We start from the raw sequence: 26,967 nt of genomic DNA on the forward strand, positions 1-26,967 counted from the left end.
TGGTGGAGGGTTTAAGGCAGGGTCATTTGCTCTACTAGACAACACAGAAGAGAAGGGCAAATGAAACTTCACATCTTCATTGTGGTTGTTCTCCATGCATCAAACTGTTGTTGACACTGTAGTTCCTGTGAATAGTCTAAACTTGACCAGCAACCTGTTTTGTTGTTTAATGTGCTATCTTCTGGTACTTCATTTAAAATAGACTTAATAGTTAAGCTTTGGTAAATGCTACATAAACCTACTAATTGATTGCATTTAAAAATATTAGCATACCCTTTTAATTACTGTGTTGTGTTTCTTCTCTAAATTCATGTAAAAGGCAAATGAGACTTCTGTATAAAGTATGATTATCTATGTTTTTTGGTCATGACGTGCGTGGCTCTGTCAGTCTGTGGTTGGTAAATGCTGCTTGAGTCACCATGAATTCAGGGCCATTGTTAGCATTTTTAAATGTTCTTTCCTCATGTTGAAGCTGAAGAGGTTTTATTCACCATTATAATTGATGCCTTAAGCGTAAGTTAACTTGTACAAAGATAGTGGTACCCATGCATGGCTCATTGAGAGAAAAGCTGATATGGCTAGAAGGGCCATCACATTTGAAGAATATGGTTTGGAGAAAAAAGGCAAAAACTCTATAAATCACTGAGAACGGAAATCAATTCACAGGTGATGAGTAATGTGGGGTTCCTCATTATAAACCACCCTGCTGCTTGAATTGCCTTTACCCACAATTTTTTTTTCGATTGAATTTTCTTCACATTGCCGTAAGTTAGGAGATGTTACTAAGTTGTCAGGAATGCAGATGGAATGAGTTGTACTAAGAATACATTCCTTTTTCAATCTTTTAGTTAAACTTTGGCCTTTCTACATTGTTATATTAAAGTTTTACTCTTTCATGTAAGATATATTAATTTGGTCTAATATTATTTAGAATATCAACTTTGAATTTCCACAAAATGGTTATATGAAGCTCTAGTAGAAATTTTTAGACAAGCTTGTTGGTGGTTTGATTTGCATTTATGAATTTCTGGTATACTTTGAGAATGGCTCTAAGGAGCTATCTCATGTTCATATTATCTTTTTTTTTTAAGTGCAAATGAATTAAATGTCTGACTTATAGGAAAATCATCCTCAATGTATAGTACATTTCCTGATACATTAAAAATATGTCATGGCCTCATTAGAGGAGTTTCCCATGCTATGCTACACCTCCTGTTGAAATGAGACTGAGTAAAATTTTCACTTGAAGTCAGATTTCCATCAAATATATTGCTTGATGTACAGTTATACTCTTGAAGTGACTGTTTATTTGCTCTTTGGTTTTAGACAACAGTACTTCAAACTAATTGATGAGTGTGTGTCACAGATTGTATTGCATAGAGATGGAATAGATCCAGACTTCTCATACAGAAAAAGACTAGATTTGGACTTGAGTCAGTTTCTAGGTGAGTATTTCTGTTATTTAGGTAGAACTATCTTGAGTTTAGACTCATGGGTTGGCTCTAAGGTATTGGTTTCCTTCATTTGGTTGGAGATCCTCTGAGGACCTTTGATTCTTTCATGAAGTCTTAAAGGTCAAAGCTGTGTCTCATCACTACAGCATACAAAGCTTTTCTTGATTTTTTTGTGTGTTGGTATCTAGAACTGATGATTCCAAACAGTGATTTGTAAAACAGTTGACCCAGTTACTACAATATTGGCACGCAATATTGGTGGCAGGCATTGTATTCTTTTCTTTTGGTCAGTGGAACCAAGACATTCGAGAAGTTTTTGACATCCTAATATTTATTAAATATTCCTATGAATGCCAGTGCATTTCAAAGCATATTGAGAACACTTGCTTCATATGAATTATAAGTAAATATGGCTTATTCCAGTCTTTTTTTAAAGCATTTCTGCGTTTGTGTAGTGTTTATGTTTGTGAGTGATTGTGTGGTGTATTCACTGGTGTGCATGTGGGTAAGTGCAGGGAGGTTGAGTCTCAGCTGAATCTCCAGCTTTCATTTGTTGGCTATTTTGGCAACCATGCCCCAGTAATCCCCTTTGTCTCTATTCTCCATGTTGGGGTTATGGGCATGTATGGAATGTTTTTATGTGTGTTCTGGGATTCAAACTTTTGTTACATACTTGCACAGCAAGCACTCCTAGACACTATGCCATCTCTTCAGCACTCTTTCTGACGAATAAACCTCTTACTCTGTGTTAAAGTGTCTTGTCCACATTTTTAGATTTAATTTTATTTCATGTGTGCAAGAGTTCTGTCCAAGTCCATATTTGTGAATCTTATGCTCACCTGGAGCTTGCAGAGGAAGCAAAGAGGCAATAGAGCTCTTGGAACTTTAGTTACAAGAACCTCTTTGAATCACACTCACACACATACTCACTCACATCCCAGTCTGAGTCTTCTGCAAGTGCTCATAACTCCAGAATCATTCTTCCCGTTTCATTGAAAGATGAAATAAAATAAAGATACATGTCAGAGAAAATGACTTTCAGACATTGTAGCAAATAGATATGTAGAACTTTTCAGTCAGAATTTGAATTTTGAATGCTTGTGTTTACCTGTTAGCTTGACAACTTCTGAATACTAAATGTTTCTCTCTGTCAAGATCAGTGGAGATACTAACCTCTATGGATTCTTTTAGTATTGTGTACAAAGATATGCCAAGATTTTGAAGATGTGCAAGGCTCAGCAAACTAAAGTTTTTTAATGTCCAGTGCTGACTGATACATATCTAGCACAGACAACAAAGATCTCTACTCACAGTACATCCTCAGAGAAAGATCTCAAAGTTCACCTTCCTAGACCTGGATGGAGGGGGGAGGACCTTGGACTGCCTAAAGGGCAGGGAACCCTGACTGCTCTTTGGACTGGGAGGGAGAGGGAGGGGAGGGGGTGTGGGGAGTAGGGGGAAGGAGAGGGAAAAGGGAGGCGGGGAGGAGGCAGAAATTTTTAATAAAAAATAAATAAGTAAAATAAAATTAAAAAAAGAAAGATCTCAAAGTTCCAAAGCTTCACTTACGTTATTCCACAGTTTACTTAAGTAGATAAACTTAAGTAGATAAACTTACTCAATTTTGGTATAATCTCAATAAAAGATAATTGATGATCTGAAAAGGCTATGAAAACACATCACCTCTTTGTAACTGTGGCTTCTGCAAGGTGGGTGGAATGTTTTCTGGAAGTAAGGAACTCGAGACAGTGGCGTTTAGAAACAAAACTTGTTTTCTTTGTAGATTAAGGTAAAATTCCTGAGAGGCAGCAGGAATTTTATAGTGAGAATAGAAGGATACTGTAGTTATCAGAAACCCGAAAGGTGAATATTTAGAGCTATATAGGTAGCCAGTTTTCTCACTTAAATGGCAAAAATTTAGAGTTGCATGGGTTGTAATTGTTTTAATCTTTTATAATGGAAAATGACCTAAAGTGCCATAAATTTACAAGCCATGATGTAGTATTTTAAAATAAAATAATTAGCAGAATAATGCAATATAGCAAGATTATAAGTTGCATTTAGAAAACAAAACTGATATTTTGTTTTACTGTTTTTCTTGTTACATGATTTTTTCTTAAACTTGTTTAAATATTGGTTATATTAAAAATCTTATGAGGTACATTATGGTAAATAAATTTGAATAATTTGTCATATCTAGTATTCTACAAACAGATGTATATAATAACTTATTTCGCATAATTTCAATTTAATTTTTTTTACTATAATTTTAGATGCTTGCATAGATCAGGCAAAACTAGAAGAGTATGAAGAGAAAGCATCAGAGCATTGCAAGAAAGTAAGTAACCAAGTTCCTCTGCAGAACTGGGGGAGCTGCTACTGGGTGTTGCTTTTTCAGAGTACTTGGAACTCCTCTGTCCTCATCTCCTTCAGGCCTGTGTGACAAGACCTTGCCCCATGGAGTACTATCTAAACCATTTTGCTATTGGGAGTACTCTCCATGTTCTTTTCTTTCGTTATATGTCATCATCACAGAAGCCATGGCATCCTGTGTTTAAGCATGTTTATACGATACATTAACTATTCTTCTAGAGTAAACCCGTGACTTTTATTTCCTTGGTTCACTCTCTGCATCATGAACAATTTCTTGATTCTTTATTTATAAAAGAATCAAGTAATGCTTCTGGAATGAGCAAATAAAATAATGCAGAGAGGAAAGGAAGGGGAAAGAATGTAATTACAGTATAATCTTAAAAAATTAGAACATTTTAATGTATTATAACTCATAACTTTGTTCATTGCACTTGGGGGTCAGAGGCAGGCAGATCTTGGAGTTTGAGGATATTCTGGTTTACATAGTGAGTTTCAGGACAGCAAAGGATACATAGAGAAAGACCCTATTCCTAAGTTTCCCCCTTATTTTATAAAAGAAGAAACTATTGACTATTACCAGCTTCATTTATTGTCAACCTAACAATTTTTCTGACTTCAGTCATCTTTGTTTTTTTGGTTTTGTTTTTTTTCCCCCCAGTGTTTTGGCATCTTCTTTCTGGCCTAGAATTTCTGATGTTGTTTTCTTGTTTAGATTCTTGACATTTGAAGTAGTCATTCAAACTTGAATTCTTGGAGCTAATTAAAGCACATATATATTCACTTATTGAATCTTTATGTTGGGTACCATCTCATGAAATGTACACTGTTAATATAATAGAACCTAAGTGACCCTGGAGAGATTTCCACCTTTCTGTGTACTTGATTGAACATATAATGAGTTTCATAAGGTTCAAAGAACTTCTTTCAAATTTTCTGTCTGTGAAGTTGTTTGATACCCTAAGTTTGGAATCAACCAGCCACTTCGTGAAAGCTTATAAAACCTACACCATTAGCTGCTTGCAGGAACTGTAGCAGAGACCGTGAAGGGATATTCTTTACTGGCCTGCTTCCCATGACTTACTCAGCCTGCTTTCTTATAAAATCTTGAGGTGCCTCTATAGGAGAGGTACTGCCCATAGTGGGCTGGGTCCTCCCATATGAACCATCAATCAAGAAAATGACCTTGGAAATGCCCACAGGGCAATGTGATGTATACTATTCCTAAGTTGAGGTTCTCTCTTCCTTGGTAACTATGGTTTGTATCAAGTTGACAAAAGCCAGCCAGCATACTAGTGTTAGAGCTATGAATATGATGTTGACGTTGCCTGGAAGAGTCAGTTTGATGCAGGAAAGAAATGGTTAGGTTTTATAAACTGCCAAAATGGTTAGAAAATGCTTAATAACTGTTAGATATAATGTGACCCTTCTCCCAGCCAAATTTGTGTTTTAAGTTTAGATAATATCTTCACTTTTTGTTGACAGAGGTTTCTATCCTGCCTGATTCCGTAGCCACTCAGTCCCAAAGAACCACACAGAGGCTTACATTAATTAAAAACTGGTTGGCCTATTATCTCAGGCTTCTTATTAACTCTTATAACTTATTAACCCATAATTCTTATCTGTATTAGCCACGTGGCTTGGTACTTTTTATCAGTGAGGCATTCTCATTTTGCTTCCTCTGTCTGGGTAATGGACGACTGAAAACTGAGCCTTTCCTCTTCCTCGAATCCTCCTGTTCTGGTTGCCCCACCTATACTTCCTGCCTGGCTACTGGCCAATCAGAATTTTATTAAACCAGTACAAATGACAAACCTTTACTGGGTATAAGATCATTGTCCCACAGTAACTTTTCATTCATATAGAACTGTTTTTAAGTATTAGATGCTGATAGATCAAGAACTGTTAACGTTTTTTTGATGTGTAGGGTTTAAGAGTCAAGTTAAATAAAAAATGCTCAAAAGAGTTTTAAATAGTAAGCTTTCAATGTACATAAAAAACCTTTCTCAAGGTTACCTGCTTTTTTAAAACCAGAAGTTGTTTTCGTTGCATATATTAAGAAAATGCTTTTGCTTCATAAAAATTTCTAGTGCCGTATCATCTTGTATATATTAGCAGAATCTTTGCTCAGATAGCTTTGTAAGGATGCATGTAAATACCTTGCTTTAGGCAGGAAGCTATCATAGTTTCTACAAGTACATTTTTTATTTAGGTGCATCAATTTGAAAAATGAAGAGCAGAAATGTCAGAAAGTATATACAATATATTGAATTATCAACCTTCTTGTACAGAGGCACTAATACATTTACCCCAGGGAATGAAATTGAGTAGAATCCCAACTTTAACTGTGTTCTTGACATTTCTGTGTATAATTTTTTAAGTGTAATATTGCTCCAGCAAATTTTTGGAGTGGGGCAGTGGGAAGAACAGTGTAGTACCAGTTTTCCTAAGGTATACTTTAACAGACACTGGTTTATCCCCAAGGCTACCTTGATTTGATTGGAGATATTTCACAAGTGCTAAAATAAGGCATTTGTCTCTTTAGCCAAGTCAGTTTAATAAGTTTCATAGACTATATAAACTATAACCTTCTTGATTTCTTTTTGTTATCTCACAAGTAAATTATCTCCCTTTGGATTTTGATAGCCCATTTTCCATTGTCAGAAAGCCTCTTTATTGTTACTCTTATTTAGGAAGTTTTTTTTCCTTTTTTTCTGCATTTAAGTTGTGAACTTTAATATAAAAATGAGAAAGGAATTTTGGATGCTGAAATATTTAATTGATGATATATGTAGCCATTCGATGTCTAAAGAAAAATTTGCCAGAAGTTGGCTCATCACTTCATTTAATAAATAGTTACTGAGTTTATTTTAAATCTAAGGCAATAAAAGGAGATAAGGTAGAAAAGATTTTCACTTTTGTTAGCTTACAAATAGAGTCCCATTAAGGTGAGAAACATTACATGATTATATATATATATGTGGCAGTGTGAAAATTCATGTGTTAGACAAATCTCATTTGGTGTGTAAGCCTACAAAAGAGGTCTCATTTAGCTTTGGTTAATGAGGAAAGAACTAATGGAGGAAATAGTATCCCTGAGTTGTGAGGAATCAATGTACAGTATCTAGTTGAGATTTCCAAGGAGCAGGTACATTTATGAATATCTTTGGGATTTCTAATTGGTATCTTTAGCTTAGCATGTGCCCTGTAGTTTGGATATGGTGTAAATGCACCCCTCTGAAGTCTCAGGGGTAAAAAGTTCTCAGCATAACTCTGGCATTTGGTGGAATGTACCACAATGACAACTGGATAAGTAAGATTTAGTTAGTGCTCATTCTTCCTGTGATCCTCCTGAGAGGCATAGGATCCTTCATAAAGCCTCAACCTCAACTTCTCTCCTCTTCTATGCTACTTCTTGTTTAATAGTCCTTCCATGACTGTTTATGCCATGAGATGATATAGCCAGGTGTTAGACTTTGTTCAGTGAATTTTGTACTTTGAACCTCTGAAGTTGTAAGCTGAACAAACCTCTTCTTTTCTAAGTAGACTGTGTCCAGTATTTACTTATAATGATGCAAAGATGCTTTTTAAAACATTAGTAAATATTAATAAAATAAAACTTAACTTTTCTAATACTACTTTTCTTGTATGTCTTTGATATTTTTCCTTGTTATATTATCATAAGTTTCCAGCTTGAAAACCACAACATACTTATATTTATTTTATACAATACACATCCACAAGTCCAGCCCTTCAAAAAGCACTAGAAGAAAAACTCCAACCCCAGGAAGCTAGCTATACCCACAAAAACACAAGCAATAGATATTCCCACACCAGCAAAACCTAAAGAAGGAAACACACATAATACCACCACCAACAACAAAAGCAAAAAAAATAGGTACTAACAATTACTGTACATTAATATCTCTTAATATCAGTGGTCTCAATTCACCTATAAAAAGTTACAGGTTAACAGAATAGATACAAAAACAGGAACTATCTTTCTGCATACAAAAAACACACCTTTACTTCAAAGACAGGCATTACCTCAGAGAAAAGGGTTGGGAAAAGTCTTTTTAATCAAATGGACCTAAGAAACAAGCTGGTATAGCTATCTCAATAGCTAACAAAATAGACTTCAACTAAAGTTAATCAACAACGATGAAGAAGGACATTTCATATTTGTCGCATGAAAAAACTGTCAAGATGAAGTCTCAATTCTGAACACCTATACCCAAATACAAGGGCACCCACATTTGTAAAATAAAGATTACTAAAGCTTAAATCACACACCAAACCCCACTCACTAATAAGGGGAGAGAGACTTCAACACCCCACTCTCACCACTGGACATGACTGCCAGACAGAAACTTAACAGAGAAATAAAGGAACTAACTCAAGTTTATGGCTCAAATGGATTTAATAGACATCTATAGAACATCCCACCTAAACTCAAAAGAATATATCTTCTTCTTAGCACCTCATGGAATCTTCTCAAAAATTAACCATGTACTGATTAACAAAGCAAACCTCAACAGATAGAAAAGTCTTGGAATAACCCCCTGTATCGTATTGGATCACCATGCCTTAAAGTTAAAATTCAGCAACAATACTATTTCAGAATGCCCACAAACTCATGGAAATGGAACGATGCTCAGCTGAATCGCCTCTGGGTCAAAGACGCAATAAATAAATTAAAAGACTATCTAGAATTTAATGAAAATGAATACACAACATACCCAAACTTATGGACTACCTTGAAAGCATTGCTAAGAAGAAAGTTCATAGTACTAAGTGCCCACATAAAAACCTGGAGAAATCTTACACTAGTGACTGAACAGCCCACTTGGAAACTCTAGGACAAAAGGACGCAGACTCACCCAGGAGGAGTAGATGCCAGGAAATAATCAATGTGAGGGCTTAAATCAACAACATAGAAACAAAGAAAGCAATGCAAAAATGAATGAGACAAAAAGTTGGTTCTTTGAGAAAATCAACAGGATAGACAAACCTTCATCCAAACTAACCAAAAGGCAGAGAGTATGCCAATTAACAAAATCAGAAATGAAAAGATAGACAAAACAGAGGAAGTCCAGAGAATCATCAGGTTATACTTCAAAAACTGTACTCCACTAATTTGGGAAATATAAAGGAAATGGACAATTTTTTGGATAGGTACCTCATACCAAAATTAAATCAAGAACAGATAAATTTTTAAGTAGACCTATAGCCCCTAGGAAAATGGAGGCAGTCATCAAAAATCCCCCAACCAAAAAAAGCCCAAGGCCAGATGGTTTTAGCGCAGAATTCTGCAAGACTTTAAAAGAAGAGCTAATACCAATACTCCTCAAATTGTTCCACATGTTAGAAACAGAAGGTACAATACTAAAATCTTTTGACGAAGTTACAGTTACCCTAGTACCCAAACCACACAAAGATACAACTAAAAAAGAATTACAGACCAATTTACCTCATGAACATTGATACAAAAATACTCAGTGAAATACTGGCAGAACGAATCCATAAACATATCAGAAAAATCATTCACCATGATAAAGTAACTTTTCTAATTCAAGGAATTTTGGTTCTGAAACCTAAACATGCCTTTTATACTTTAAAGATTAAAGAATGGTGATAGGCTTGCCATGCAGAAGTGAGGGCCTGAGACTGTTTCATTTCTGCTTGTTTCTGGGAATGTAAACTATGTTAGCAGGTTATTAAAGTTGTTAAGCATTCGGAATGTGCTGTGATTTCAACTGAGTAACTTAGGTTGTGGAAACAGGAAATGTGACTTTTTTTTTTTAAAACAAAAAAAACTCAAGTCTGTCACTTGACACAGCCTCTTAACTGCCTTTCCAAGTTCTGGAGAAAGTAACACACACACACACACACACACACACACACACTCACTAATGACATAGAGTAGTGCAGTCTGGAGACACATAGCAGTTGCATCTTTTTGTGTGTGTTTTTTTTTTCCCCAAAGTGCTGCATGCTTGTTCTCGATTATGAGACAATAGTCTATTTAAATTCAGTTCCTTCAGGATAGGTTTTGAGTCTAGATGATGGCAAAGTGAGTCTATTTAAATACTACATAGCAGCTTGTGATTAGTGGACATATTAATTAGAAAACTCATTGGAACACCAGATTTTATTATTTGCCTTCCTCCCAGAAAGCGTTTTACCAGGGACTTTGAAAACTTAATTTATCCTTAATTTCTGTAAGACAGTGGGAGGCATGGCATAAGAGAAGCCAGCCAAACACTTGACGTTTTTATGGAATGAAGTTGTGAGCCATTAGAACTATTAAAACTGCCCTTTTAAATCATACTGATGAACTTTCGATGTGTTTCAAGTGCTAGGCTCTGCAGGTGGAGCGTGGCATCGAAGGCAATACAGTGCTTGGCTTTCTGTTGCTTTATTCACTATCGCTATGATATTCAGGGACTTTTAAGAAAAATGCCAAGGTCGTGCATAACTATGGGCCTGTTTGCTCTGTTGGGAGTAGAAGGTCATGGGCTCCTGTTTCAGGTTTTGTCTCTTCCCTTCTGAATAAATGATTTTGGAGGGACCTGGAGAGACTTAGAGAAAGGCTGGTAGGCAACTTGTCAGGGCTCTGCCTCTCCTTTATGAAACCAATTCAGGAGTGTTTTATTGACAGATCATTAGAGCCATATTTTTCATGCAAAGAATAGCGCTTTTCATTTCTATCTCTCCCTCTCTTTTATTCCTTTTTAGTTTGAAAAAGAGTTTACTGACCACCAAGAAACTCAGGCTCAATTGCAGAAAAAAGAGGTAAAGATTAATGAGCTTCAAGCAGAGTTACAAGCTTTCAAATTTCAGGTAAAATACCATCTCGAGTGAAATTGATTTCAAAATCATACCAGGAAAACAAAGGTCATGTTATATCTTCACAGTCTCTAAAAATGTTTAAACTTTAGTTTTTATCGTATATTTTGTCAGTATTATCCATCTGCATCTCTATGTTGTGGTTTTTATACTTTAAAGATATTCTTTGTCACCTTTTTCCTGCTTGTGTTTGTGGGAATACCCAGTCTTTTACTGATTACCTGGCTTCCTTATGCTTCATTTGGATTTTGCTTCTAAAATCCCCTGTTTCTCCTAAGTAATTAAGTGGAAAGGTTAAGAAAGTCCTTTACTCTTTCATTTGTCATCCATCACTGATCTTTATCCCACTATGGGAAATTATTGCTCAAGCTATTTCTTCAAACCTTCAGCCTATGAGTTGCCTTGCCGTGAAAGATAACCCCTAGCTGAATGAGAACATTTTCTGATAAATTTTCAATTTCCAAAAGTAAACAGATTTAAAACATGACAAAAAGGAGCAAATCTGGATTATGAGCAGATAGTTCCTATATATGCTGCACTAGTAAGACTGAGATAAGAAACACATCATCTGCATGCTTTGTGTGGATTGTGGGGCACATTCACACATAGATTTCCTTCTATACATTTACATACACGTTGATGAGCAGTAATTGTAGTGTTCCAGTTTTCTCTCATCCTAATTTATGGCTAGATGAAAAGAGGCTCAGGCGTATTGTTCCAGATATTACTGCTAGTTTTGTTTTCTTCTGAATATGCAATGGTAGCTCTGTTACAAATCATCTTTAAGATACCTTGTAAGACAGCTATCTGATTTTCAAAATTAAAAACTTTTGTAAACAAGGAAACTATTAACCACACATGATGCTTTTTGCCTATAATCTTAGGTTTTCAGAGCCTGGAGCAAAAAAATTGCTGAGTTTGAGGCTAGTCTGTACTAAAGACTTGACTCTGAAAAATAAAAAAGGATCCTATTATCATTGCTTTTTTAACATTGCTGTAAGAAGTATCTGGTATCAGCAAAATTATTTTAAGTATAAGATTCTTTTTTATGAAATGGAGCAGGTTTAAGCACATCACATGTGATTTACTTAAAGGTACTATCTGAAACAGTGTAACTGTTCTTTTGGCTAATGTTCAAAATTTTCTTTTAAAACCTCCCCATTTGAAGGATTGCATTTCAGGATCACAAAAATATACCCATGACCTTTTGATAGGTTGCCTTGCATTTTTGATATAAAATGGGTAAAATTTATGCTGTAAAACTAAAGTAAAATAAAGGTATTTCCTGTGTTTTAAATTTTACACATTGACAGTTGTGTTCATGGCTATTGGAGGAGATGCTTGCTTTGGTCACTTAAAAGTACTATGATCATTCTTTTTTTAACTATCTAGGATGTTTGTTTACATTTCTTTCCTAAAGCTCTGTAACCTGTTTGTATGTATATTATGTATACACATAGATACATGGGCATATCTATATATACATATTGGTAGACTGTTAGTAATTTTAGGAAATTGCCATAAAAAGAGAAATTGCCATATTATAAAAATTAATCCAGAGAAATAGACAAGATCTCCTGAGTAAATTGGGAGCATGGGGGTCATGAGAGAGGGTAGAAGGGGAGAGTGGAGGGAGGGAGAGGAGCAGAGAAAAATGTATAGCTCAATAAAAACAATAAAAGACATTAATCCAGAAGGTCTTTTTCATAATTATAAACCATTCAGTAAACTCTCTGTATTCTATGAGAATTTAACCGTCAAAATGAGAAATAGATGTTCTGGATTTTTTGCTGGTCCTGATTTGATTTTGTTTCTTATTGACATTTGGCTCTAGAGAACTTCCCCATCCACCCAAGAAATAAGATACTTTCTTACCCCTGATTGTGTCCCTTGCTTGCCTTATTTTTATCCCTTGCTTTTCTAAAGGCACTGTGTGTACCTGATAAACAGATCACAGTCACATCCCTTATGAAGCTTATATGCTATAAAAGAGATAATTGTCTGTGATCCTTTTCATAATTGCTTCCCAGATTTGCCAAGAACTTCTGAGAAGTTTGTTATACTAGGACATAAGTGAGTGGGCAGGACAAGTTGTCCTGAGGAAAGGACTTGTTAGTTCAGATTGAAAAAGCTAGTAGAGATGGCTTAGTTAATGATCAAGATTAAGAGGAACAATTTATATTTAGACCCTGAAATTAGTATGACGTTGGCACATACATAGAATTAAAAGAAAATCACTTGAAGATATTTAGGAACCAAACAGTGATGTGCCTTATAGGCTCTACTAGGAATTTTATATTCCTTCCTGTCCTCCTGACGTGTGTTCTTTTGAGAAGCCTGAAGTAAAGGCACAAAGGTAGAAATGACATGCGTATTTTTCCTCCATGTTATATGTGCAACATTTATACATATATATAAATCTATAAGACGTGAATAAGACCTTCTGTACTGAGGTTCCCCTCCTCCTGTATACTCTCTATGCACCCTGACTGGACTAGTTCCTCACAGCGCTTCTAGTGTTACCTGGAGACTATTGACTATTTAATTTTCTAGGCCTATGGAACCATTTCTATTGTAACTGCTTCAAATTGGGAAATTACATTTTCTTGAGAATGAAAGCTATATGTATATGTTCAGATTGGAAGAAACACAGAATTTCATAAGCAATTGTTAAATACTGGTATTTTTTAATTTGATATGGTATTGCATTTTAAAATAAATGCACTTCTGCTTTTGCTATTTGTACACACATTTTTACTTTTTTTTTAATCTCCCCTCCCTCCATCATCCCCTCCCACCTCCCAGTTTGGTGCCTTGCCACCTAGCACAGAAATTCCTTTGCAAACTGCAGTGGAAGGTGAACCTAGCCCTTCAGCCCTTCCTCCTGCCCCACCAGCACTCTGTGGAGCAGCACCTCCTCCCCCACCTCCTCCCCCACCTCCTCCCCCACCTCCCCCACTTCCAGGAATGGCAATGCCATTTGGTGGACCAGTGCCACCACCACCTCCCCTGGGATTTCTCAGTGGCCGAAGTTCTCCTTCATTAAACCTGCCATTTGGGTTGAAACCAAAGAAAGAATTTAAACCTGAAATCAGCATGAGAAGATTGAACTGGTTAAAGGTAAGGCCTGTTGGTGGGAGTGGACATACTTCTCCTACATAACTTCTTCAGTTTAGATTTACTAATGTATCGTTTCCCATGCGAACTCTATTCCTGATGACAATATATCAATTGCTTATATATAGTATATGCACATATATTTTATGTATGCAGTTTATTTTTTATTCGAGTCCTTTGCTATTGTCTAGTAATTTTTGTTTTGCAAATTTGGTGAGAGTTGATAATTTCATGGAATTTACTTTTATAAAGGGTTTCTCAAAAATATGAAAGGCTAGTGTTTGGAGTTAACTCTCCCTGTGTGGAGCTATTAAGGAGAGTACTTCCTGACATCAAAGCTTGTACATAGGTGACTGGCAGTCTCAATCCTCCTGAAGGATGTTCCTGATCTTATAAGTGTGAGAGATTCTATGTGGGGATAACTTGTTTCGGGTACCCAATGAACATCAACAATAACCGAGAATCACAGCTAGGAAGAGATGTGCTCCAGTAGCTGCAAGTGCACAATCATTTGATCGTGGAAATTATTTTCTTCTCCTCGTAAGACCTCAGTATTCTGTAGAATATATCTGTCACTAGGCCGACTTTGGGATCAGATCTGAAAGATCTGACTCCACAAACATCTCCTGGAGCTCGGATACTGATCTGTGTGCTGTGATTGGGCCAGGATGGGTGAACTGCTAAGGTGTTTATGAGTCCCTTTTCTCTGATTGCAGATTGGACCAAATGAAATGTCTGAAAACTGTTTCTGGATAAAAGTCAATGAAAATAAGTATGAAAATACAGATTTGCTTTGTAAACTTGAGAACACATTTTGTTGCCAACAAAAAGGTAAGTTTAATAGTTTGTTTATTAATTTATTTTGAAATTGTTATTATTAGTACTTCATAATTATCAATCTAGAGAATACACTAAGAATGCTTTATTATGATACATCTTTATTAGTAATTATATATAAAATGACCTAATAAAAGTTTTCAAAGCACTTTTACACACAGGTGATCACATGAACAATTTTAAATAATGCTGAATATGTGCTTTGATTCTTATATTTTCCATGAAAAATTATTCAAAGTTATTCCTCTGAATTAATTTATGCCTCTCCTTAATGTTTTATATTTTCAGAGACAATGATAGGTGAAATCTCCTTAGGCCTTGGGGTGTGTGTGTGTGTGTGTGTGTATATATATGGAGAGAGGGGGAGGAGGGGGACATTGATTTATTAAATATATACAGTTCATTAAGAACCATGTTAGATATACTTATATAGGATTCAAATTGATCATCATGTGAATTTATACATATTAGGTGGTCATTAAAAATTCATTTATAGCCATTGAAATATTTTTAAAATATAATTTTAAATTAAATGCTCTCTCTAAGAAATAATTGTAAATTATAAACTTGGTCTAACAAGTAATTGTAGAATTACTATGTATTTCTGAGCAGGATTTGTCTTGAATAAAATATTGAAAATCCTGTATTGTGGTCTTTAAAGACAGCGAGGAATTTTTGACAAGCTCACCTAAGGAAAACTTGTGAAGTAAGCAGGTCTTAATTTTACCTTTTGATTATGGTGAATCAAAATTTCCTTTGAATAAGATTAGTTCAGTCTTCAGGCAATCAAGGGAAATGTGTGTAGTTAAAATATGTATTTACATGTAAAACACTTCAGAATTTCAGATTTCATAATCTGGAATTGATTAGTCTTCCCTTTGCCTTGGTGGTAGGAAGAAATGGTGGTACCTCCAAGCTATTTAAGTGAAGCTGCCACCCAGCTACCCTTCGTTCCCCCCTTCTACTCTGATTACTTTCTTAATTAATGAGGCTCAAAAGGGAAACTTGTTAGCATGTCTTTAATTTAGCTGTAGTGATAGCCTTAAATGAAATAATTGGACCTTTAAAAATTCTTAAGTCATCTAACTTTAGCCTTGAGATTCAAGGTTGCATGGGAGAAAAAAGAAATACATTAGCTGATTCTAACAGTAGTGGTAGAGATGGAGGTGAGAAGTAATCATACCTCTCAGGAACTGGCATTCCCATCTACCTCTGCCTCGTTCTGGAACCTTGGAATGCAGTCCCTCACTTGACTAAAGCTGATACTGTGTTTCTTCACAAATCCAGCCTTACAGAAAGTAATAGAAGGAAAATCACAAACCAAGGAGTCCAACAATGCCCACAATAACTCAGACATCTAATGACCCTTCACCAGCACAACTTGAAGAAGGAAAACACACAAACTCTACTACCAAAAGAAAGAAAGAAAGAAAGGAAAAATGACTGGAGTTAACAACCACTGGTCATTAATATCACTTAATATCAATGGACTCAACTCACCTATAAAGAGGCACAGGCTAAGAGATTGGATACGAAAACAGGATCCAACATTCTGCTGCTTACAAGAAACACACCTCAACCACAAAGACAGACATCTACTCAGAGTAAAGGGCTGGGAAAAGGTTTATCAAGCAAACGGACCTAAGAAACAAGCAGGTGTGGCCATACTAATTTCTAAGAAAGTTGACTTCAAACTAAAATCAATCAAAAGAGATGGAGAGGGACATTTTTTACTCATAACAGGAACAATTCACCAGGATGAAGTCTCAATCCTGAATATATATGCCCCTAATATAAAAGCACCCACTTATGTAAAAGAAACGTTACTAAAACTCAAGGCAGTCATCAAACCACACACACTAATAGTAGGAGATTTCAACACTCCTCTCTCACCAATGGACAGGTCAATCAGACAGAAACCTAACAGAGAAATAAGAGGATTAAGGGAGGTAATGAATCAAATGGACTTAACAGACATCTATAGAACATTCCACTCAAATAAGAAAGAATATACCTTCTTCTCTGCAGCTCATGGAACCTTCTCGAAAATAGACCACATACTCGGTAACAAAGTAAACTTACACAGCTACAAAAAAATATCGGTGACCACCTGTGTCTTATCAGATCACCATGGATTAAAGTTAGAATTCAACAACAATGCTATCCCCAGAAAGCCTATATTTGATATTTTTATAGTGACTAGAAAGAATTGGAAAGCCTAGGGTTGTGATCCTGAGCAACATGAACATTTCATAATTACAACTAGATATGTAACTGAGAAATGAGGTTTTTTTATTCTACCTCAGGGAATCATTCCCTGAGAGCTTCACATGAAGAGTCTTGGGTATGTTTCTGACATTTCTAGTACTTAAGCCCTGTAATGAAAAAGGCCAGCCATTGTTGTTATTAGAGAGAAACAGTAGTTTTGACAGTATAGACATTTACTGGGAATGATCCAGTTGAAAGGAAAAAGGATGTTCCAAAACTCAGGTGAGGATATTAGTGGCATGGACAGGTTGGTCCATGCTTTCTTACTTTTGTCCTATCTGTTGAGGCAACTTGTCTAGATACTGATTTTGCCTATGTATCATGAACCAAAGTTCATTAAATTATATAATTTCTGGAGAATTCAGAAGTAAACTTGGCTTCTTAGACCAAGGTGAAAATTTTTTAGTCCAGATGAAAATTCTTTTACAATTTCTGAGACTCCTTTTTTGGGATGGTGGGAGTTCAAATAGAAGGACTGATGATGGATCATTTTAATCATTAGTTTGCATTTTAAGGAGTCTTCAATTAGTGATGAATGTAATGTAGTTATAGACAAATGTTGTGCTTTATTGCACTGAATCTTTGCAGTAAATATTTTGCATCCTCAGATTATAAAGATTGATGTTCAGTCCCAAACATTTAACTGCGGAGATAATAATCCTCCATGTTTACTAAGTAAGCTTGGGAAATATACATAGTAAGAATAAAAGAGGTGAATCCCCCTTTTTTCAAGGGGGGCTTAGTGTTTATCTTGTCATTTTACAACAAACATAGGTTTAGGCTTCGAGTACTTTCTTTTTCCCATTGCTGGGATTTGTAGTCCTCACACACTGCAAGGTGGGGCGGAAGCTGCGATGGCTATAGAGCTCCTGTTCGTCCACTCCTGGAGCTGGATTCTTTTCCTTCCTTCTTCCTCCGTTTCACCATTTGCTCATTTTCTTTCTTTCTATCTCACCTCCCACCCCTCTCCCCCTCATGGAAAAGATCTCTCTGAGTAGCCTTGTCTGGCTTCAAAGTCTTTGTAGACCAGGTTGTCCTCAAACTCACAAAAATTCCCCAGCTTCTGGCTACAGAGTTCTGGGCAAATGTCACCATGTCCAGCTGGGTGATCTTCATGCTATCTTGTTTAATTTCCACTGTGTACCAGCTGTTTTGTTCATAAAGCAATTGTTACTTTACACAGAACCATCTTTCCTCATCTGACTATAGCCATAGAAATGTCTTTTTGGCAATGATCTAGGATATAGACTTTTTCTCTTAGCTCCTGTAGGCTCTGTATGCATATGTATGTCTGTATGAATGAATGTGTGATGCATGTGTGTATTATTCCTATGCATGTTTTCAGTTCGATCTCAGTTTGTTTTTAGTCGTTTTTCTCATTCATGTCACTGTGCTAGGGAGTGAAAGCCATAGTCATACCTGTAAAAGTAAGTCTTTTCTAAGCCTTTCTTTTGGAAATGCAGGTAGAAACTCTTCAGACTTTCCCTTTTTCTGTTTCTTCTTCCTTCTATTTTACTTGTTCAGCATTCTCCATTGGGCAGCCACTTCAAATCAGTGATACATGTTCAACTTTATCTTTGACATTTGGAAAACAACTGACAATGAAGATGCATTCTCATTACTCCTGTTGCTTTTACAGTCCTTAGTCAATTAGTAAACTCAGCCCGGGGCTCATCTGAAACATGTAACTGAAGAGCCCCATGAAGCACATTCATTCTGAGTTAAGAAGAGCGGACATAGTCTACTGTCTTTGGTTCACGTTAATACATAACAGGGTTATATAAAACACTTTATATCAAGTTTAATCACAATATTCATATTTAGAACATTTGGTATCATCAAAACATCTTGCTCTGTCTCTTTCACATGATTGGAAGCATCTGCTAATTTTTTTACAGGCTGTTAGAAAATGGATTACAGTATCCTAACAGGTTATTGGTGTTACATTTGTCAACTAAAATTAATATTAATTACTTTCATTATTCACAGTTAACTTAATAGGGATTAAAGGGCTTTCTGGATGTATATGAATAGTCTAACTCATTTGGACTGACTTATTATGAAAATATAGTTTCACATTTGTTAGCCTTTTGAAGTAATCACATTTTGTAGCAGGTGTGTTACATTTTCCAGATATGGCTAATAAACTGGTTTGTAAATAATTTTTCAACTGAATGATGTCATTTGGAAATAGCTCGTATATTGTGTACTTAAGAACAAATCAAGCTTGGCTTTCTGATAACATAGTTCAGTGGTCAAAATGCTGGGGCAGCAAATGATAAGCTGTGGATTATTACAGTGTCTTATTTGAGTTCAAGATGTCACTTTATATTTAAAACATTCTTTTTTATGCATAAAAATGCATCAAATGTCCTAAACAGAAAAGCCTTCCTTAAGGTGAATATCTAATTCATAACAGAAATATGTGGTTTTTGGGAATACATGCTAATGACGAGGTAATTTCCAAATGGGTCCAACCTAATTTACATAGAAAATGACATTTGAAAAATACTAATTTAGAAAAATTAAGGACAAGTAAACTGTTTATTGAATATATTTCTAGGGTCTTATTAGTCATGTCTATGACTGAGTCTCATAAAATCTGAAGCCATATCGAAATTACAAAATGTGTGTTGAAGGTCTTGTTTCACTGTAAGAAAATATCAGTGTTATCAGTTACAGATTATGCCCTGTTGGGTTGCTGAAGTTTCACAATTTATTCTTGAAATATTGTAGAAATAAGGACCAGTGAGATAGCTGAGAAAGTATAGCTCTTGCTGTGCAAGTCTGATGACCTGTGTTTCCAGTAGAGAGAAATGACTCCCCAAAGTTTTCCTTCTGATGATGTCCTTACCAGTGCTGCCACGTGCTCACCACAAATCAGTCTTTTTCTCTAAAAACAAAACAGGCTGACAGATACACACACACACACACACACACACACACACACAAACACACACACACACAGAGAGAGAGAGAGAGAGAGAATGAGAATAAAATTTAAAAAATTAATTAAAATAAAAATGTTTATAGAAATTGAATGTGCATTTATTGAATCTGTAACCACAGAAGACTTTCAAGTTAACATAACCTCATTTTATGCTAAGTTATGTACAATATCTGTCATACAGTGGTAGACATTTCACAGGTCATTGTGTCTAGAAATACAACTTTCATACCAGAGAGATGCTCTCTACAGAAAGGGATGAGTTGAGTGTGTGTATGTCTGTGTGCATGTGAACTTGCTTTTTTTTCCTATGGACATACGTTCTGTTCTGTTCTTTGTTCTTTCTTGTATTGTAGCAAATAATGATATTAGTGCATAGACTATGACTGAGTCACTTGTCTAATGATGGGATGTTCTTTCTCTTCCGTATTCCACATCAAATTTAGTATTAAATTGTGGTAACAAGTTTTTGTAGTGTGTTTGGAGCCATTATCTTATCCCACACCTTCTTTTGATTTTTTTGTTTTGTTTTCTGTATTCTCTGCTTAATTCCTCATTAATTTTTTTTAATTAAGTGGGATATTTACCCCTTTGTCCTCTAATTGTATTAAGTATTTTTTCCTCTTTTTAGTAAATTACTCTTTTCCTTGTCTGAATCTAATTTTATAACTCAGGATTGCCACTTTCAATTAGTGTACATTCTGATTTACATAAAAATGCATATTCAGGTACATTTTTCCAAGTGCACTATTTTAATTCCCACTTCTCCAGCTCCCCCCTTGACTGGTGTAGAATAGGGAGGATTACCTGGTGTTAGCAAAGTGTTCCTCTTCTACCACTGGAGCATAGAACAAGGGTCATGACAGAGCACATTCACAAGTAGACGTGCAACGCTTCTAGCTACCTACATGCTACTTAGGCATTTGTTATTAAATAGAGAAAATCCTTTTTTAAAGGAACATAGACTTTCTACATTCAGTAAATGTATGTACTTTATCTTTTTAAATTATAAATTTATAATTTTACGGTTATAATGGAGTTATTGCACAACTTAGGATTTGACATGGTTATGTGTTCATGTGTTTATATAAGTCCAATCCCTTTTTCTCTTGAGTCCAAATAATTTGGGCATATGCCTTTTTTCACAGCTGTTATGTTTTGTGCATCTCATTTGGGAAACAAGGCCAACAACTTTTCACACCAGGTTCTATCCTGTCTAGGTACATTGCTCATTCTTCAGAGACTTCAGAGTTATACACTCCTATGTCCTGGAGTTTTATCTTGAAGTTAGTGGGAAAATCAATAACCATACCAGTGTTTTCTCAAATCTCTGCTTAAAATTTGTATTTTTCTTCAATTATATATACTTCATACTGTAGTATCCATCACATTTACACATTGAGGCTCATGTATATTTTTATTATATATTGTAATTGCTTTAAATACTTTACATTATTATTTAAACTCTATTCTTTCAAAATTAAGGGTATTTTCATCCCTTATGTTGGTTTGTTGTGGAAGAATATTTTAACTATGTAAAGATATATTTGTTCATGTTGCAGAATATATTTTAACTCTGTTAAGATGTGTTAAATTTGTTTTAACTTCATTTGTTTAGTTTTGTAAAGATAGGTTGCTATTTCATCTTGCCTGCCTAAGGCACTTGATTGGTCTAATAAACTGCTGACTGGCCAATAGCTAGGCAGGAGACAGATAAGTGGGGTTGGCAGGCAGAGAGAATGAATAGAAGAAGAAAGTAGGTTAGAGGACCAAGAGAGGTTGGCCAGACAACCAGACACGAGAAGCAGAGCAGTGAAAGTGCAATACAGAAGGAAGAATGGTGAAAACCCTCAAAATGTAGAGAGAAACAGGTTAAGAGTGCTTCCCATAAATGACTCTAAGCTAGGACAAGCATTTAAAATTAATATGTATATGTATAGTGATTTGGGGGGCTGGTTGGTGACTTAAAAGAAAAAAACCTGATACATTAGCTGAGTATTTAATGAAATGCATTATTTAATACCCCAATAAATAGATCTATGTTTTTATTTTGTTTCTCCTGGGAAGATACAGTTGAAATGATGGAGCACAATAGGGTTCTTTTGTTGTTGTATGTTTTAGTTTCTAATTTCCCTTTTTGAAGAGGACAGGGAGGCATATGAGGACAAGACAGAACAGTAGATGAGGGTACAAAGCAATTAGATTCTCCCTAACTGGCCGCACCCAAAGAATGCTTTTTACAGGTGTGCATATTCAGTCTTTATTGCTCAGACAATGGTTGGTCACCTGCTAGGGCTTTTCTGAGAAGGCCATCACCTCCACTCAGAAGCTAAGCATGTTTCTAAGGGCATATTAGCCTGGACCTTCCTAAATACTTTTGCCTTTGACTAAAGCATCTTTCGAGAGGAAAATCTGAGTCATACATTTCTTTGGCTGTCTGCATGATTATTACGTTTTTATATACTGGATAATGCTTTTAATTTTGTTCTTTTTTGATATTACAACACCTATTGGACAATGTATTCCTTTATACGAATATGTAATGGTTATTGCTTAGGATACCTTTATCAGCTCAAAATTAACTATGATCTTTTTATAGTATTGAAATGCATATCCTTTTAATGTATCTAAAAAGTTATCTCTATAGCATCATTTACAGATGCTTAAGACGAGATATACTGTGGTTCTTTGGCTTGGTGTTCGGTGGCTATTTATTAAATGGAAATTCACAGCTGACTGTTACCCTCCTAAATAGACTGTGCTACTGATTTAAACTATACAGTTCGTTAATACGTATAGCCCTTAAATTGAGACTCCTTGACACTACCTCCAAAGCTTCGCTGCAGTCTGGTGTAGTTGGTTACCCATGAAGTCCTCCGCATTTTCTGCCACTGTCTGTGTTTCACACTACTCTTCTGTAGAGTGTCCCATTTACTTTACACTTGAAATTTTTGTTGTTGTTTTTATTTGTCTAAAATAATTCAAGAGAGTAATTCATTATTTGTCCTGAGATAGTCCATCCAAATTTGAATCTTCTCAAAAGACACTTTCAGCATCCCCCAGTTCCTTTTTGAGATGGCATCTGGCTTTGCTCTTCATTTGTCTTTGAACTTAAGGGCTCAGGAGATTTACCCAGCTCAACCTCTTGAGTGGCTGATTCTACAGGCATGTCCCTCTGCGCCAGGCTTTCACCTGTCTCAAAGCTTCCTAGCTACCACATTTATTAGTAAAAATACATAGACAATTGGAACAAAGCATGAAATTCCTTCATTGGAAAAAATAAAACAGTATTATTGATGTGTTTTTGAAACATTTACCTGTTTACTTGTTGACACTGTCTTATTTTTTCTCCAGAGCAATTCTGTGAGAAAAACAAGACAAGTATTATCTACATTTTCTCTATAGGCAAAAGTTCTGCTTTGAAGAGAAGTTCATCTGAAAGAAGCAGGGACTGAACGGAATACAGATCTGAGTGTGAGGCCATTGCTCTCTGCTCTGCCATGCCGCTTCTCTGATTAAAAGAAATCCTATTATGTTTTATTTAAAGTGCTCTTCTTTGATTTAAAATAATTTTCCTCTCATCTCCTGCCACCTTACCACTGCCCCACAGCGGTTCACCCTCATCCCACGATTTATATTAAAGGCTTTAAAACTTGCCATTTTTTATTAAGACCATCTTTCATCATTTGGCACCTCTATTCACATTGGTAAGTATTTGAGCTGTAAATACCAACCACCATGCTGTGGCGTGGACAGAAGACACGGGGGCTCTGGCGTCCACCCTCCTAGTGCATAACCCTGGCTTTCATAGCTACAGTGTTTTTCTCTATCAAATGGGGGACATAATACCTGTCTTATGGGGTTATTGTGAGGACGATAGCATGCATATTGTAAAGCATCTTTTGCAGTACCTTGCTTATTGTGTTGCTCAAAAAACACTAAGTTTTGACAGTGTAGGCTCTATTTCCACTGGTAAAGTTCTGTTTATCATCTGACTTTCTACTGTGTAGCTTGCTTTTTGTCATTAAAATGGTGAAAATATCTTTTGGAACAGTCATATTTTCTTTTTACAAATTTGAATGGAAGTTCCTTTTTAAACATTTTAAGACATCAATATTGTATGTATTTGTAGAATATCATATAATATGTTGATATACTTTTTACTGCAAAATTTTTAAATTAGGATAAACATATTTGTCTCTTCAGACAGCCTTTCTTCCCAGAAAATACATTCAGAGTCATTTTTAAATATACAGATGTAGCTGTTATCTGATATCAATCTAACTGCAGCCAGAATCCAGGTCTTCTCGCCACCATCAAATGATCTAGCCTGGTACTCAGCCCATCAATTCTGTCTGTCCCTATTCCTTACTCTTCCATGAGTAAGTTCTTCTGTGAGCTTTCACTGTACTCTCGACTTGGTTACTAATCATTTTTCATTCCTCCTCTGAGTGACTTTATGCGATACTTTTCTTTCTGTGTCTGGCTTAGTTGATTCAACATTTTCTTTCAGTTTCTGTTCACAGCACTGAGAATGATAGGTCTTCATCCTTTCAGTGGTTAAATAACCATTTGTATTTGTGTTTGTCACATTTTCATTATCCATTCATTAATGGATGGATACTTTTCGTTGTTGTTTTGAATAGTAGTTCAGTTCACACAGGTGTGCATATGCCTCTTCCACATCCTGCTTTCATTTCCTTTGGCTATTTTCATGGCACAGGGAATGCAGAATCATCTGCTTCTTCAGTGTTTTGAGTACCTTCCATTGTATTTTCTATAAAGGCTGTAGCAATTCACATGTCTTTTTTTTTTTTGACAATGCAGTGAATTTTATTAAAATTTTAATAATCATGTAGTAATACTGAAAAATATTTAATGAGTATTCATTGAGAATATCAATCTGAAAGAAATATCAGAAAACATATACACATGTGAAACACTAATAAAAGAATATATGCAAAAGTGAAATTGTTGAAATAATATATATAGTATTTTTTTCTAAATGAAAACCTCATCTATTGCTAAAGTTTCATGGAATTTTAGATATCAGAAGCAATTTGTGTATGCACAGAACTGGATTTAAAAAGAACATTTCATAATTTTTTAAGTAAAACACATATATATTAGAATATATATTCTATAATTCATGTATTTAATCATTGAAGTTATTGAATCTGACATGGTCTACTAGAAAATGCTAGCAGCATGATTCAGTGAGCAGCCCAGAATCACAGTGAGATGTTTGCATCCAGAATGGGAGGCTCTCATGCTGATGTGTTAGATGTAGACCTAAATAGTAAAAAAAAAAAAAAAAGACCCAACAAGGAAAGAGACCTCACTTCCAACAGTGTATGCAAATCCAGCAGTAATTTTAGAGAGCTCAATCATAGCTGCTGATTTATTTCTAACTCCATCTTACATGTGTTCTGTAGTACTATCTGCCAAACTAAAGGTGAACAAGAGGATAAATATTAATTTACTACTGCCACTGTTTCCACTTACTAAAGGAAAAAAAGCCCATAATACGTACTAGTGATGATTTATTTACTATTTGGGTCTACATCCAATTCACATGTCTTTCACCAAGTGCTTTCTTTTGTCTTTTTTGATAACATCTATTTTTACTGGCATGAATTTGGTATGCATTGCTATTTTTCCTAGAGGGCACTTACAAAAATGGGAGTATTTGCCTCTCACCTTAATTGGGTAATTTGGTTTTATTTTGTCTTTGAATTTGTGGTTTTCTTTTATATTTGGGGCATTAACTTCTTGTTATCAACAGAGCTTACTAGTATTTTCTCTTGTTCTTTAAGCTATTTACATTGATGGTTGTTTCTTATTCTGAGTTGTTTTCTGTCCCGTGCAGAGGCTTTAACAGTTTCATTTAATTTCATGTAATTTTTTTTTTTTTGCTTATGTTTTCTGTACTTCTTTACTTCTGGATAAAACAAAACAATAGACCTTTCCCCTTTTCAGTCTTTGGAAGTATTTCTGTTTTCCTTAGCAATTTCATCATTTCAGGTCTTTTTATTTAAGTCTTTAGTCTTTCCGGGATTGATTTTCACATAACTGGCAAGATATAGTTGTTGTTCCACTCTTCTGCAGGTACTTGGGACCTCAAGCTTTTTTCACCATCGTTTATGGAAAAACCTGGACTTTCTATAACACATATTCTTAGCATTTTTGCTAGGAAGTTATTGGTTGTTGACGCATGTACTTTCTGCTAGGAACTCTCTTCTGTTTCACTGGTATGTTTAACTTATATGGCAGTACTGCCTGTGACAGTATAATTTATGTTTAGCTAAAATCCTGCTTCCAGTTTTCTAAATCACAACACTTACCTTATGAGTTGACCTGTTTCAATAACCACATATGAAAATGTCAAACTAGTCCATCCTGCCTTTCCATGAGTGCTTTCTCTGTGCTCGTCCCTTTCAGTTTTGTATGTCTTATGTAGTACTTTATCACATTTCTTTGGGACGAGTTTATTGTGTCAGAACGAATGTAAAGACACATTTTTTTTTTCCAGGACCTCTTTTCTTTCTATATGTATGTCTGCCATGAATTTAAGGCTCAAAAATTTTTGTAGTGTTCCAAAATGTAAGAGCTAAATTTTTCAAATGTTGCTTTTCTTGTTGTGGTTTAGTTTAGAATTTTAACGACGTCAGAATAATTTTGAAAGAGACACATTTAGTCATTTATAAAACATTATCTGGGTCTTTTAAATAATTATTTTTGACAGACATGTACTTTGTCAAAGATGAGGGGCCATGGTATGGATGGCTTAATGTAATTAAGGAGCTAGGATCTATAAAGCATCGCGGCCCTCGGTTGATAGGCAGCTGTGAGTACCAAGTAGAGCTTATAGCCTGAATTTCCCCCCCAAGTTTGCAGGAAGTGTGATAACTGTTAATTTTGTTGTCTCTGAGTGTTGGCATCAGGCTCAGAGCAGTGATAATATTTGAGGAGTAGAATACTCCACTGCCCACCTTTCCTCGAGCTGTTGTGGTTTAAGCTAATAGAAATTAGTTGCAAGAATTTTAAAAAGTTGCTGACTTTCTACTGTTCTTGGCATACCCGACAATTCTTAGCTTTACTTGATGTTGGTTTCTTAAATTCAGG

General features: G+C 35.5%; 1 protein-coding gene across 1 annotated transcript in view; it reads left to right on the plus strand.

The window, feature by feature from the left end:
- The window catches only part of Diaph3 (diaphanous related formin 3), a 467,044-nt gene that overhangs the window by 163,047 nt on the left and 277,030 nt on the right, over positions 1 to 26,967 (plus strand). The window contains exons 13-17 of the mRNA XM_057786074.1: positions 1,327 to 1,445; positions 3,728 to 3,792; positions 10,563 to 10,667; positions 13,479 to 13,793; positions 14,507 to 14,621. Of these exons, the coding sequence (XP_057642057.1) occupies positions 1,327 to 1,445; positions 3,728 to 3,792; positions 10,563 to 10,667; positions 13,479 to 13,793; positions 14,507 to 14,621 (719 nt within the window). The remainder of the gene's footprint in view (positions 1 to 1,326; positions 1,446 to 3,727; positions 3,793 to 10,562; positions 10,668 to 13,478; positions 13,794 to 14,506; positions 14,622 to 26,967) is intronic.

The sequence above is a fragment of the Chionomys nivalis genome, chromosome 12, assembly GCF_950005125.1.
Source record: "Chionomys nivalis chromosome 12, mChiNiv1.1, whole genome shotgun sequence".
NCBI lineage: Eukaryota > Metazoa > Chordata > Mammalia > Rodentia > Cricetidae > Chionomys > Chionomys nivalis.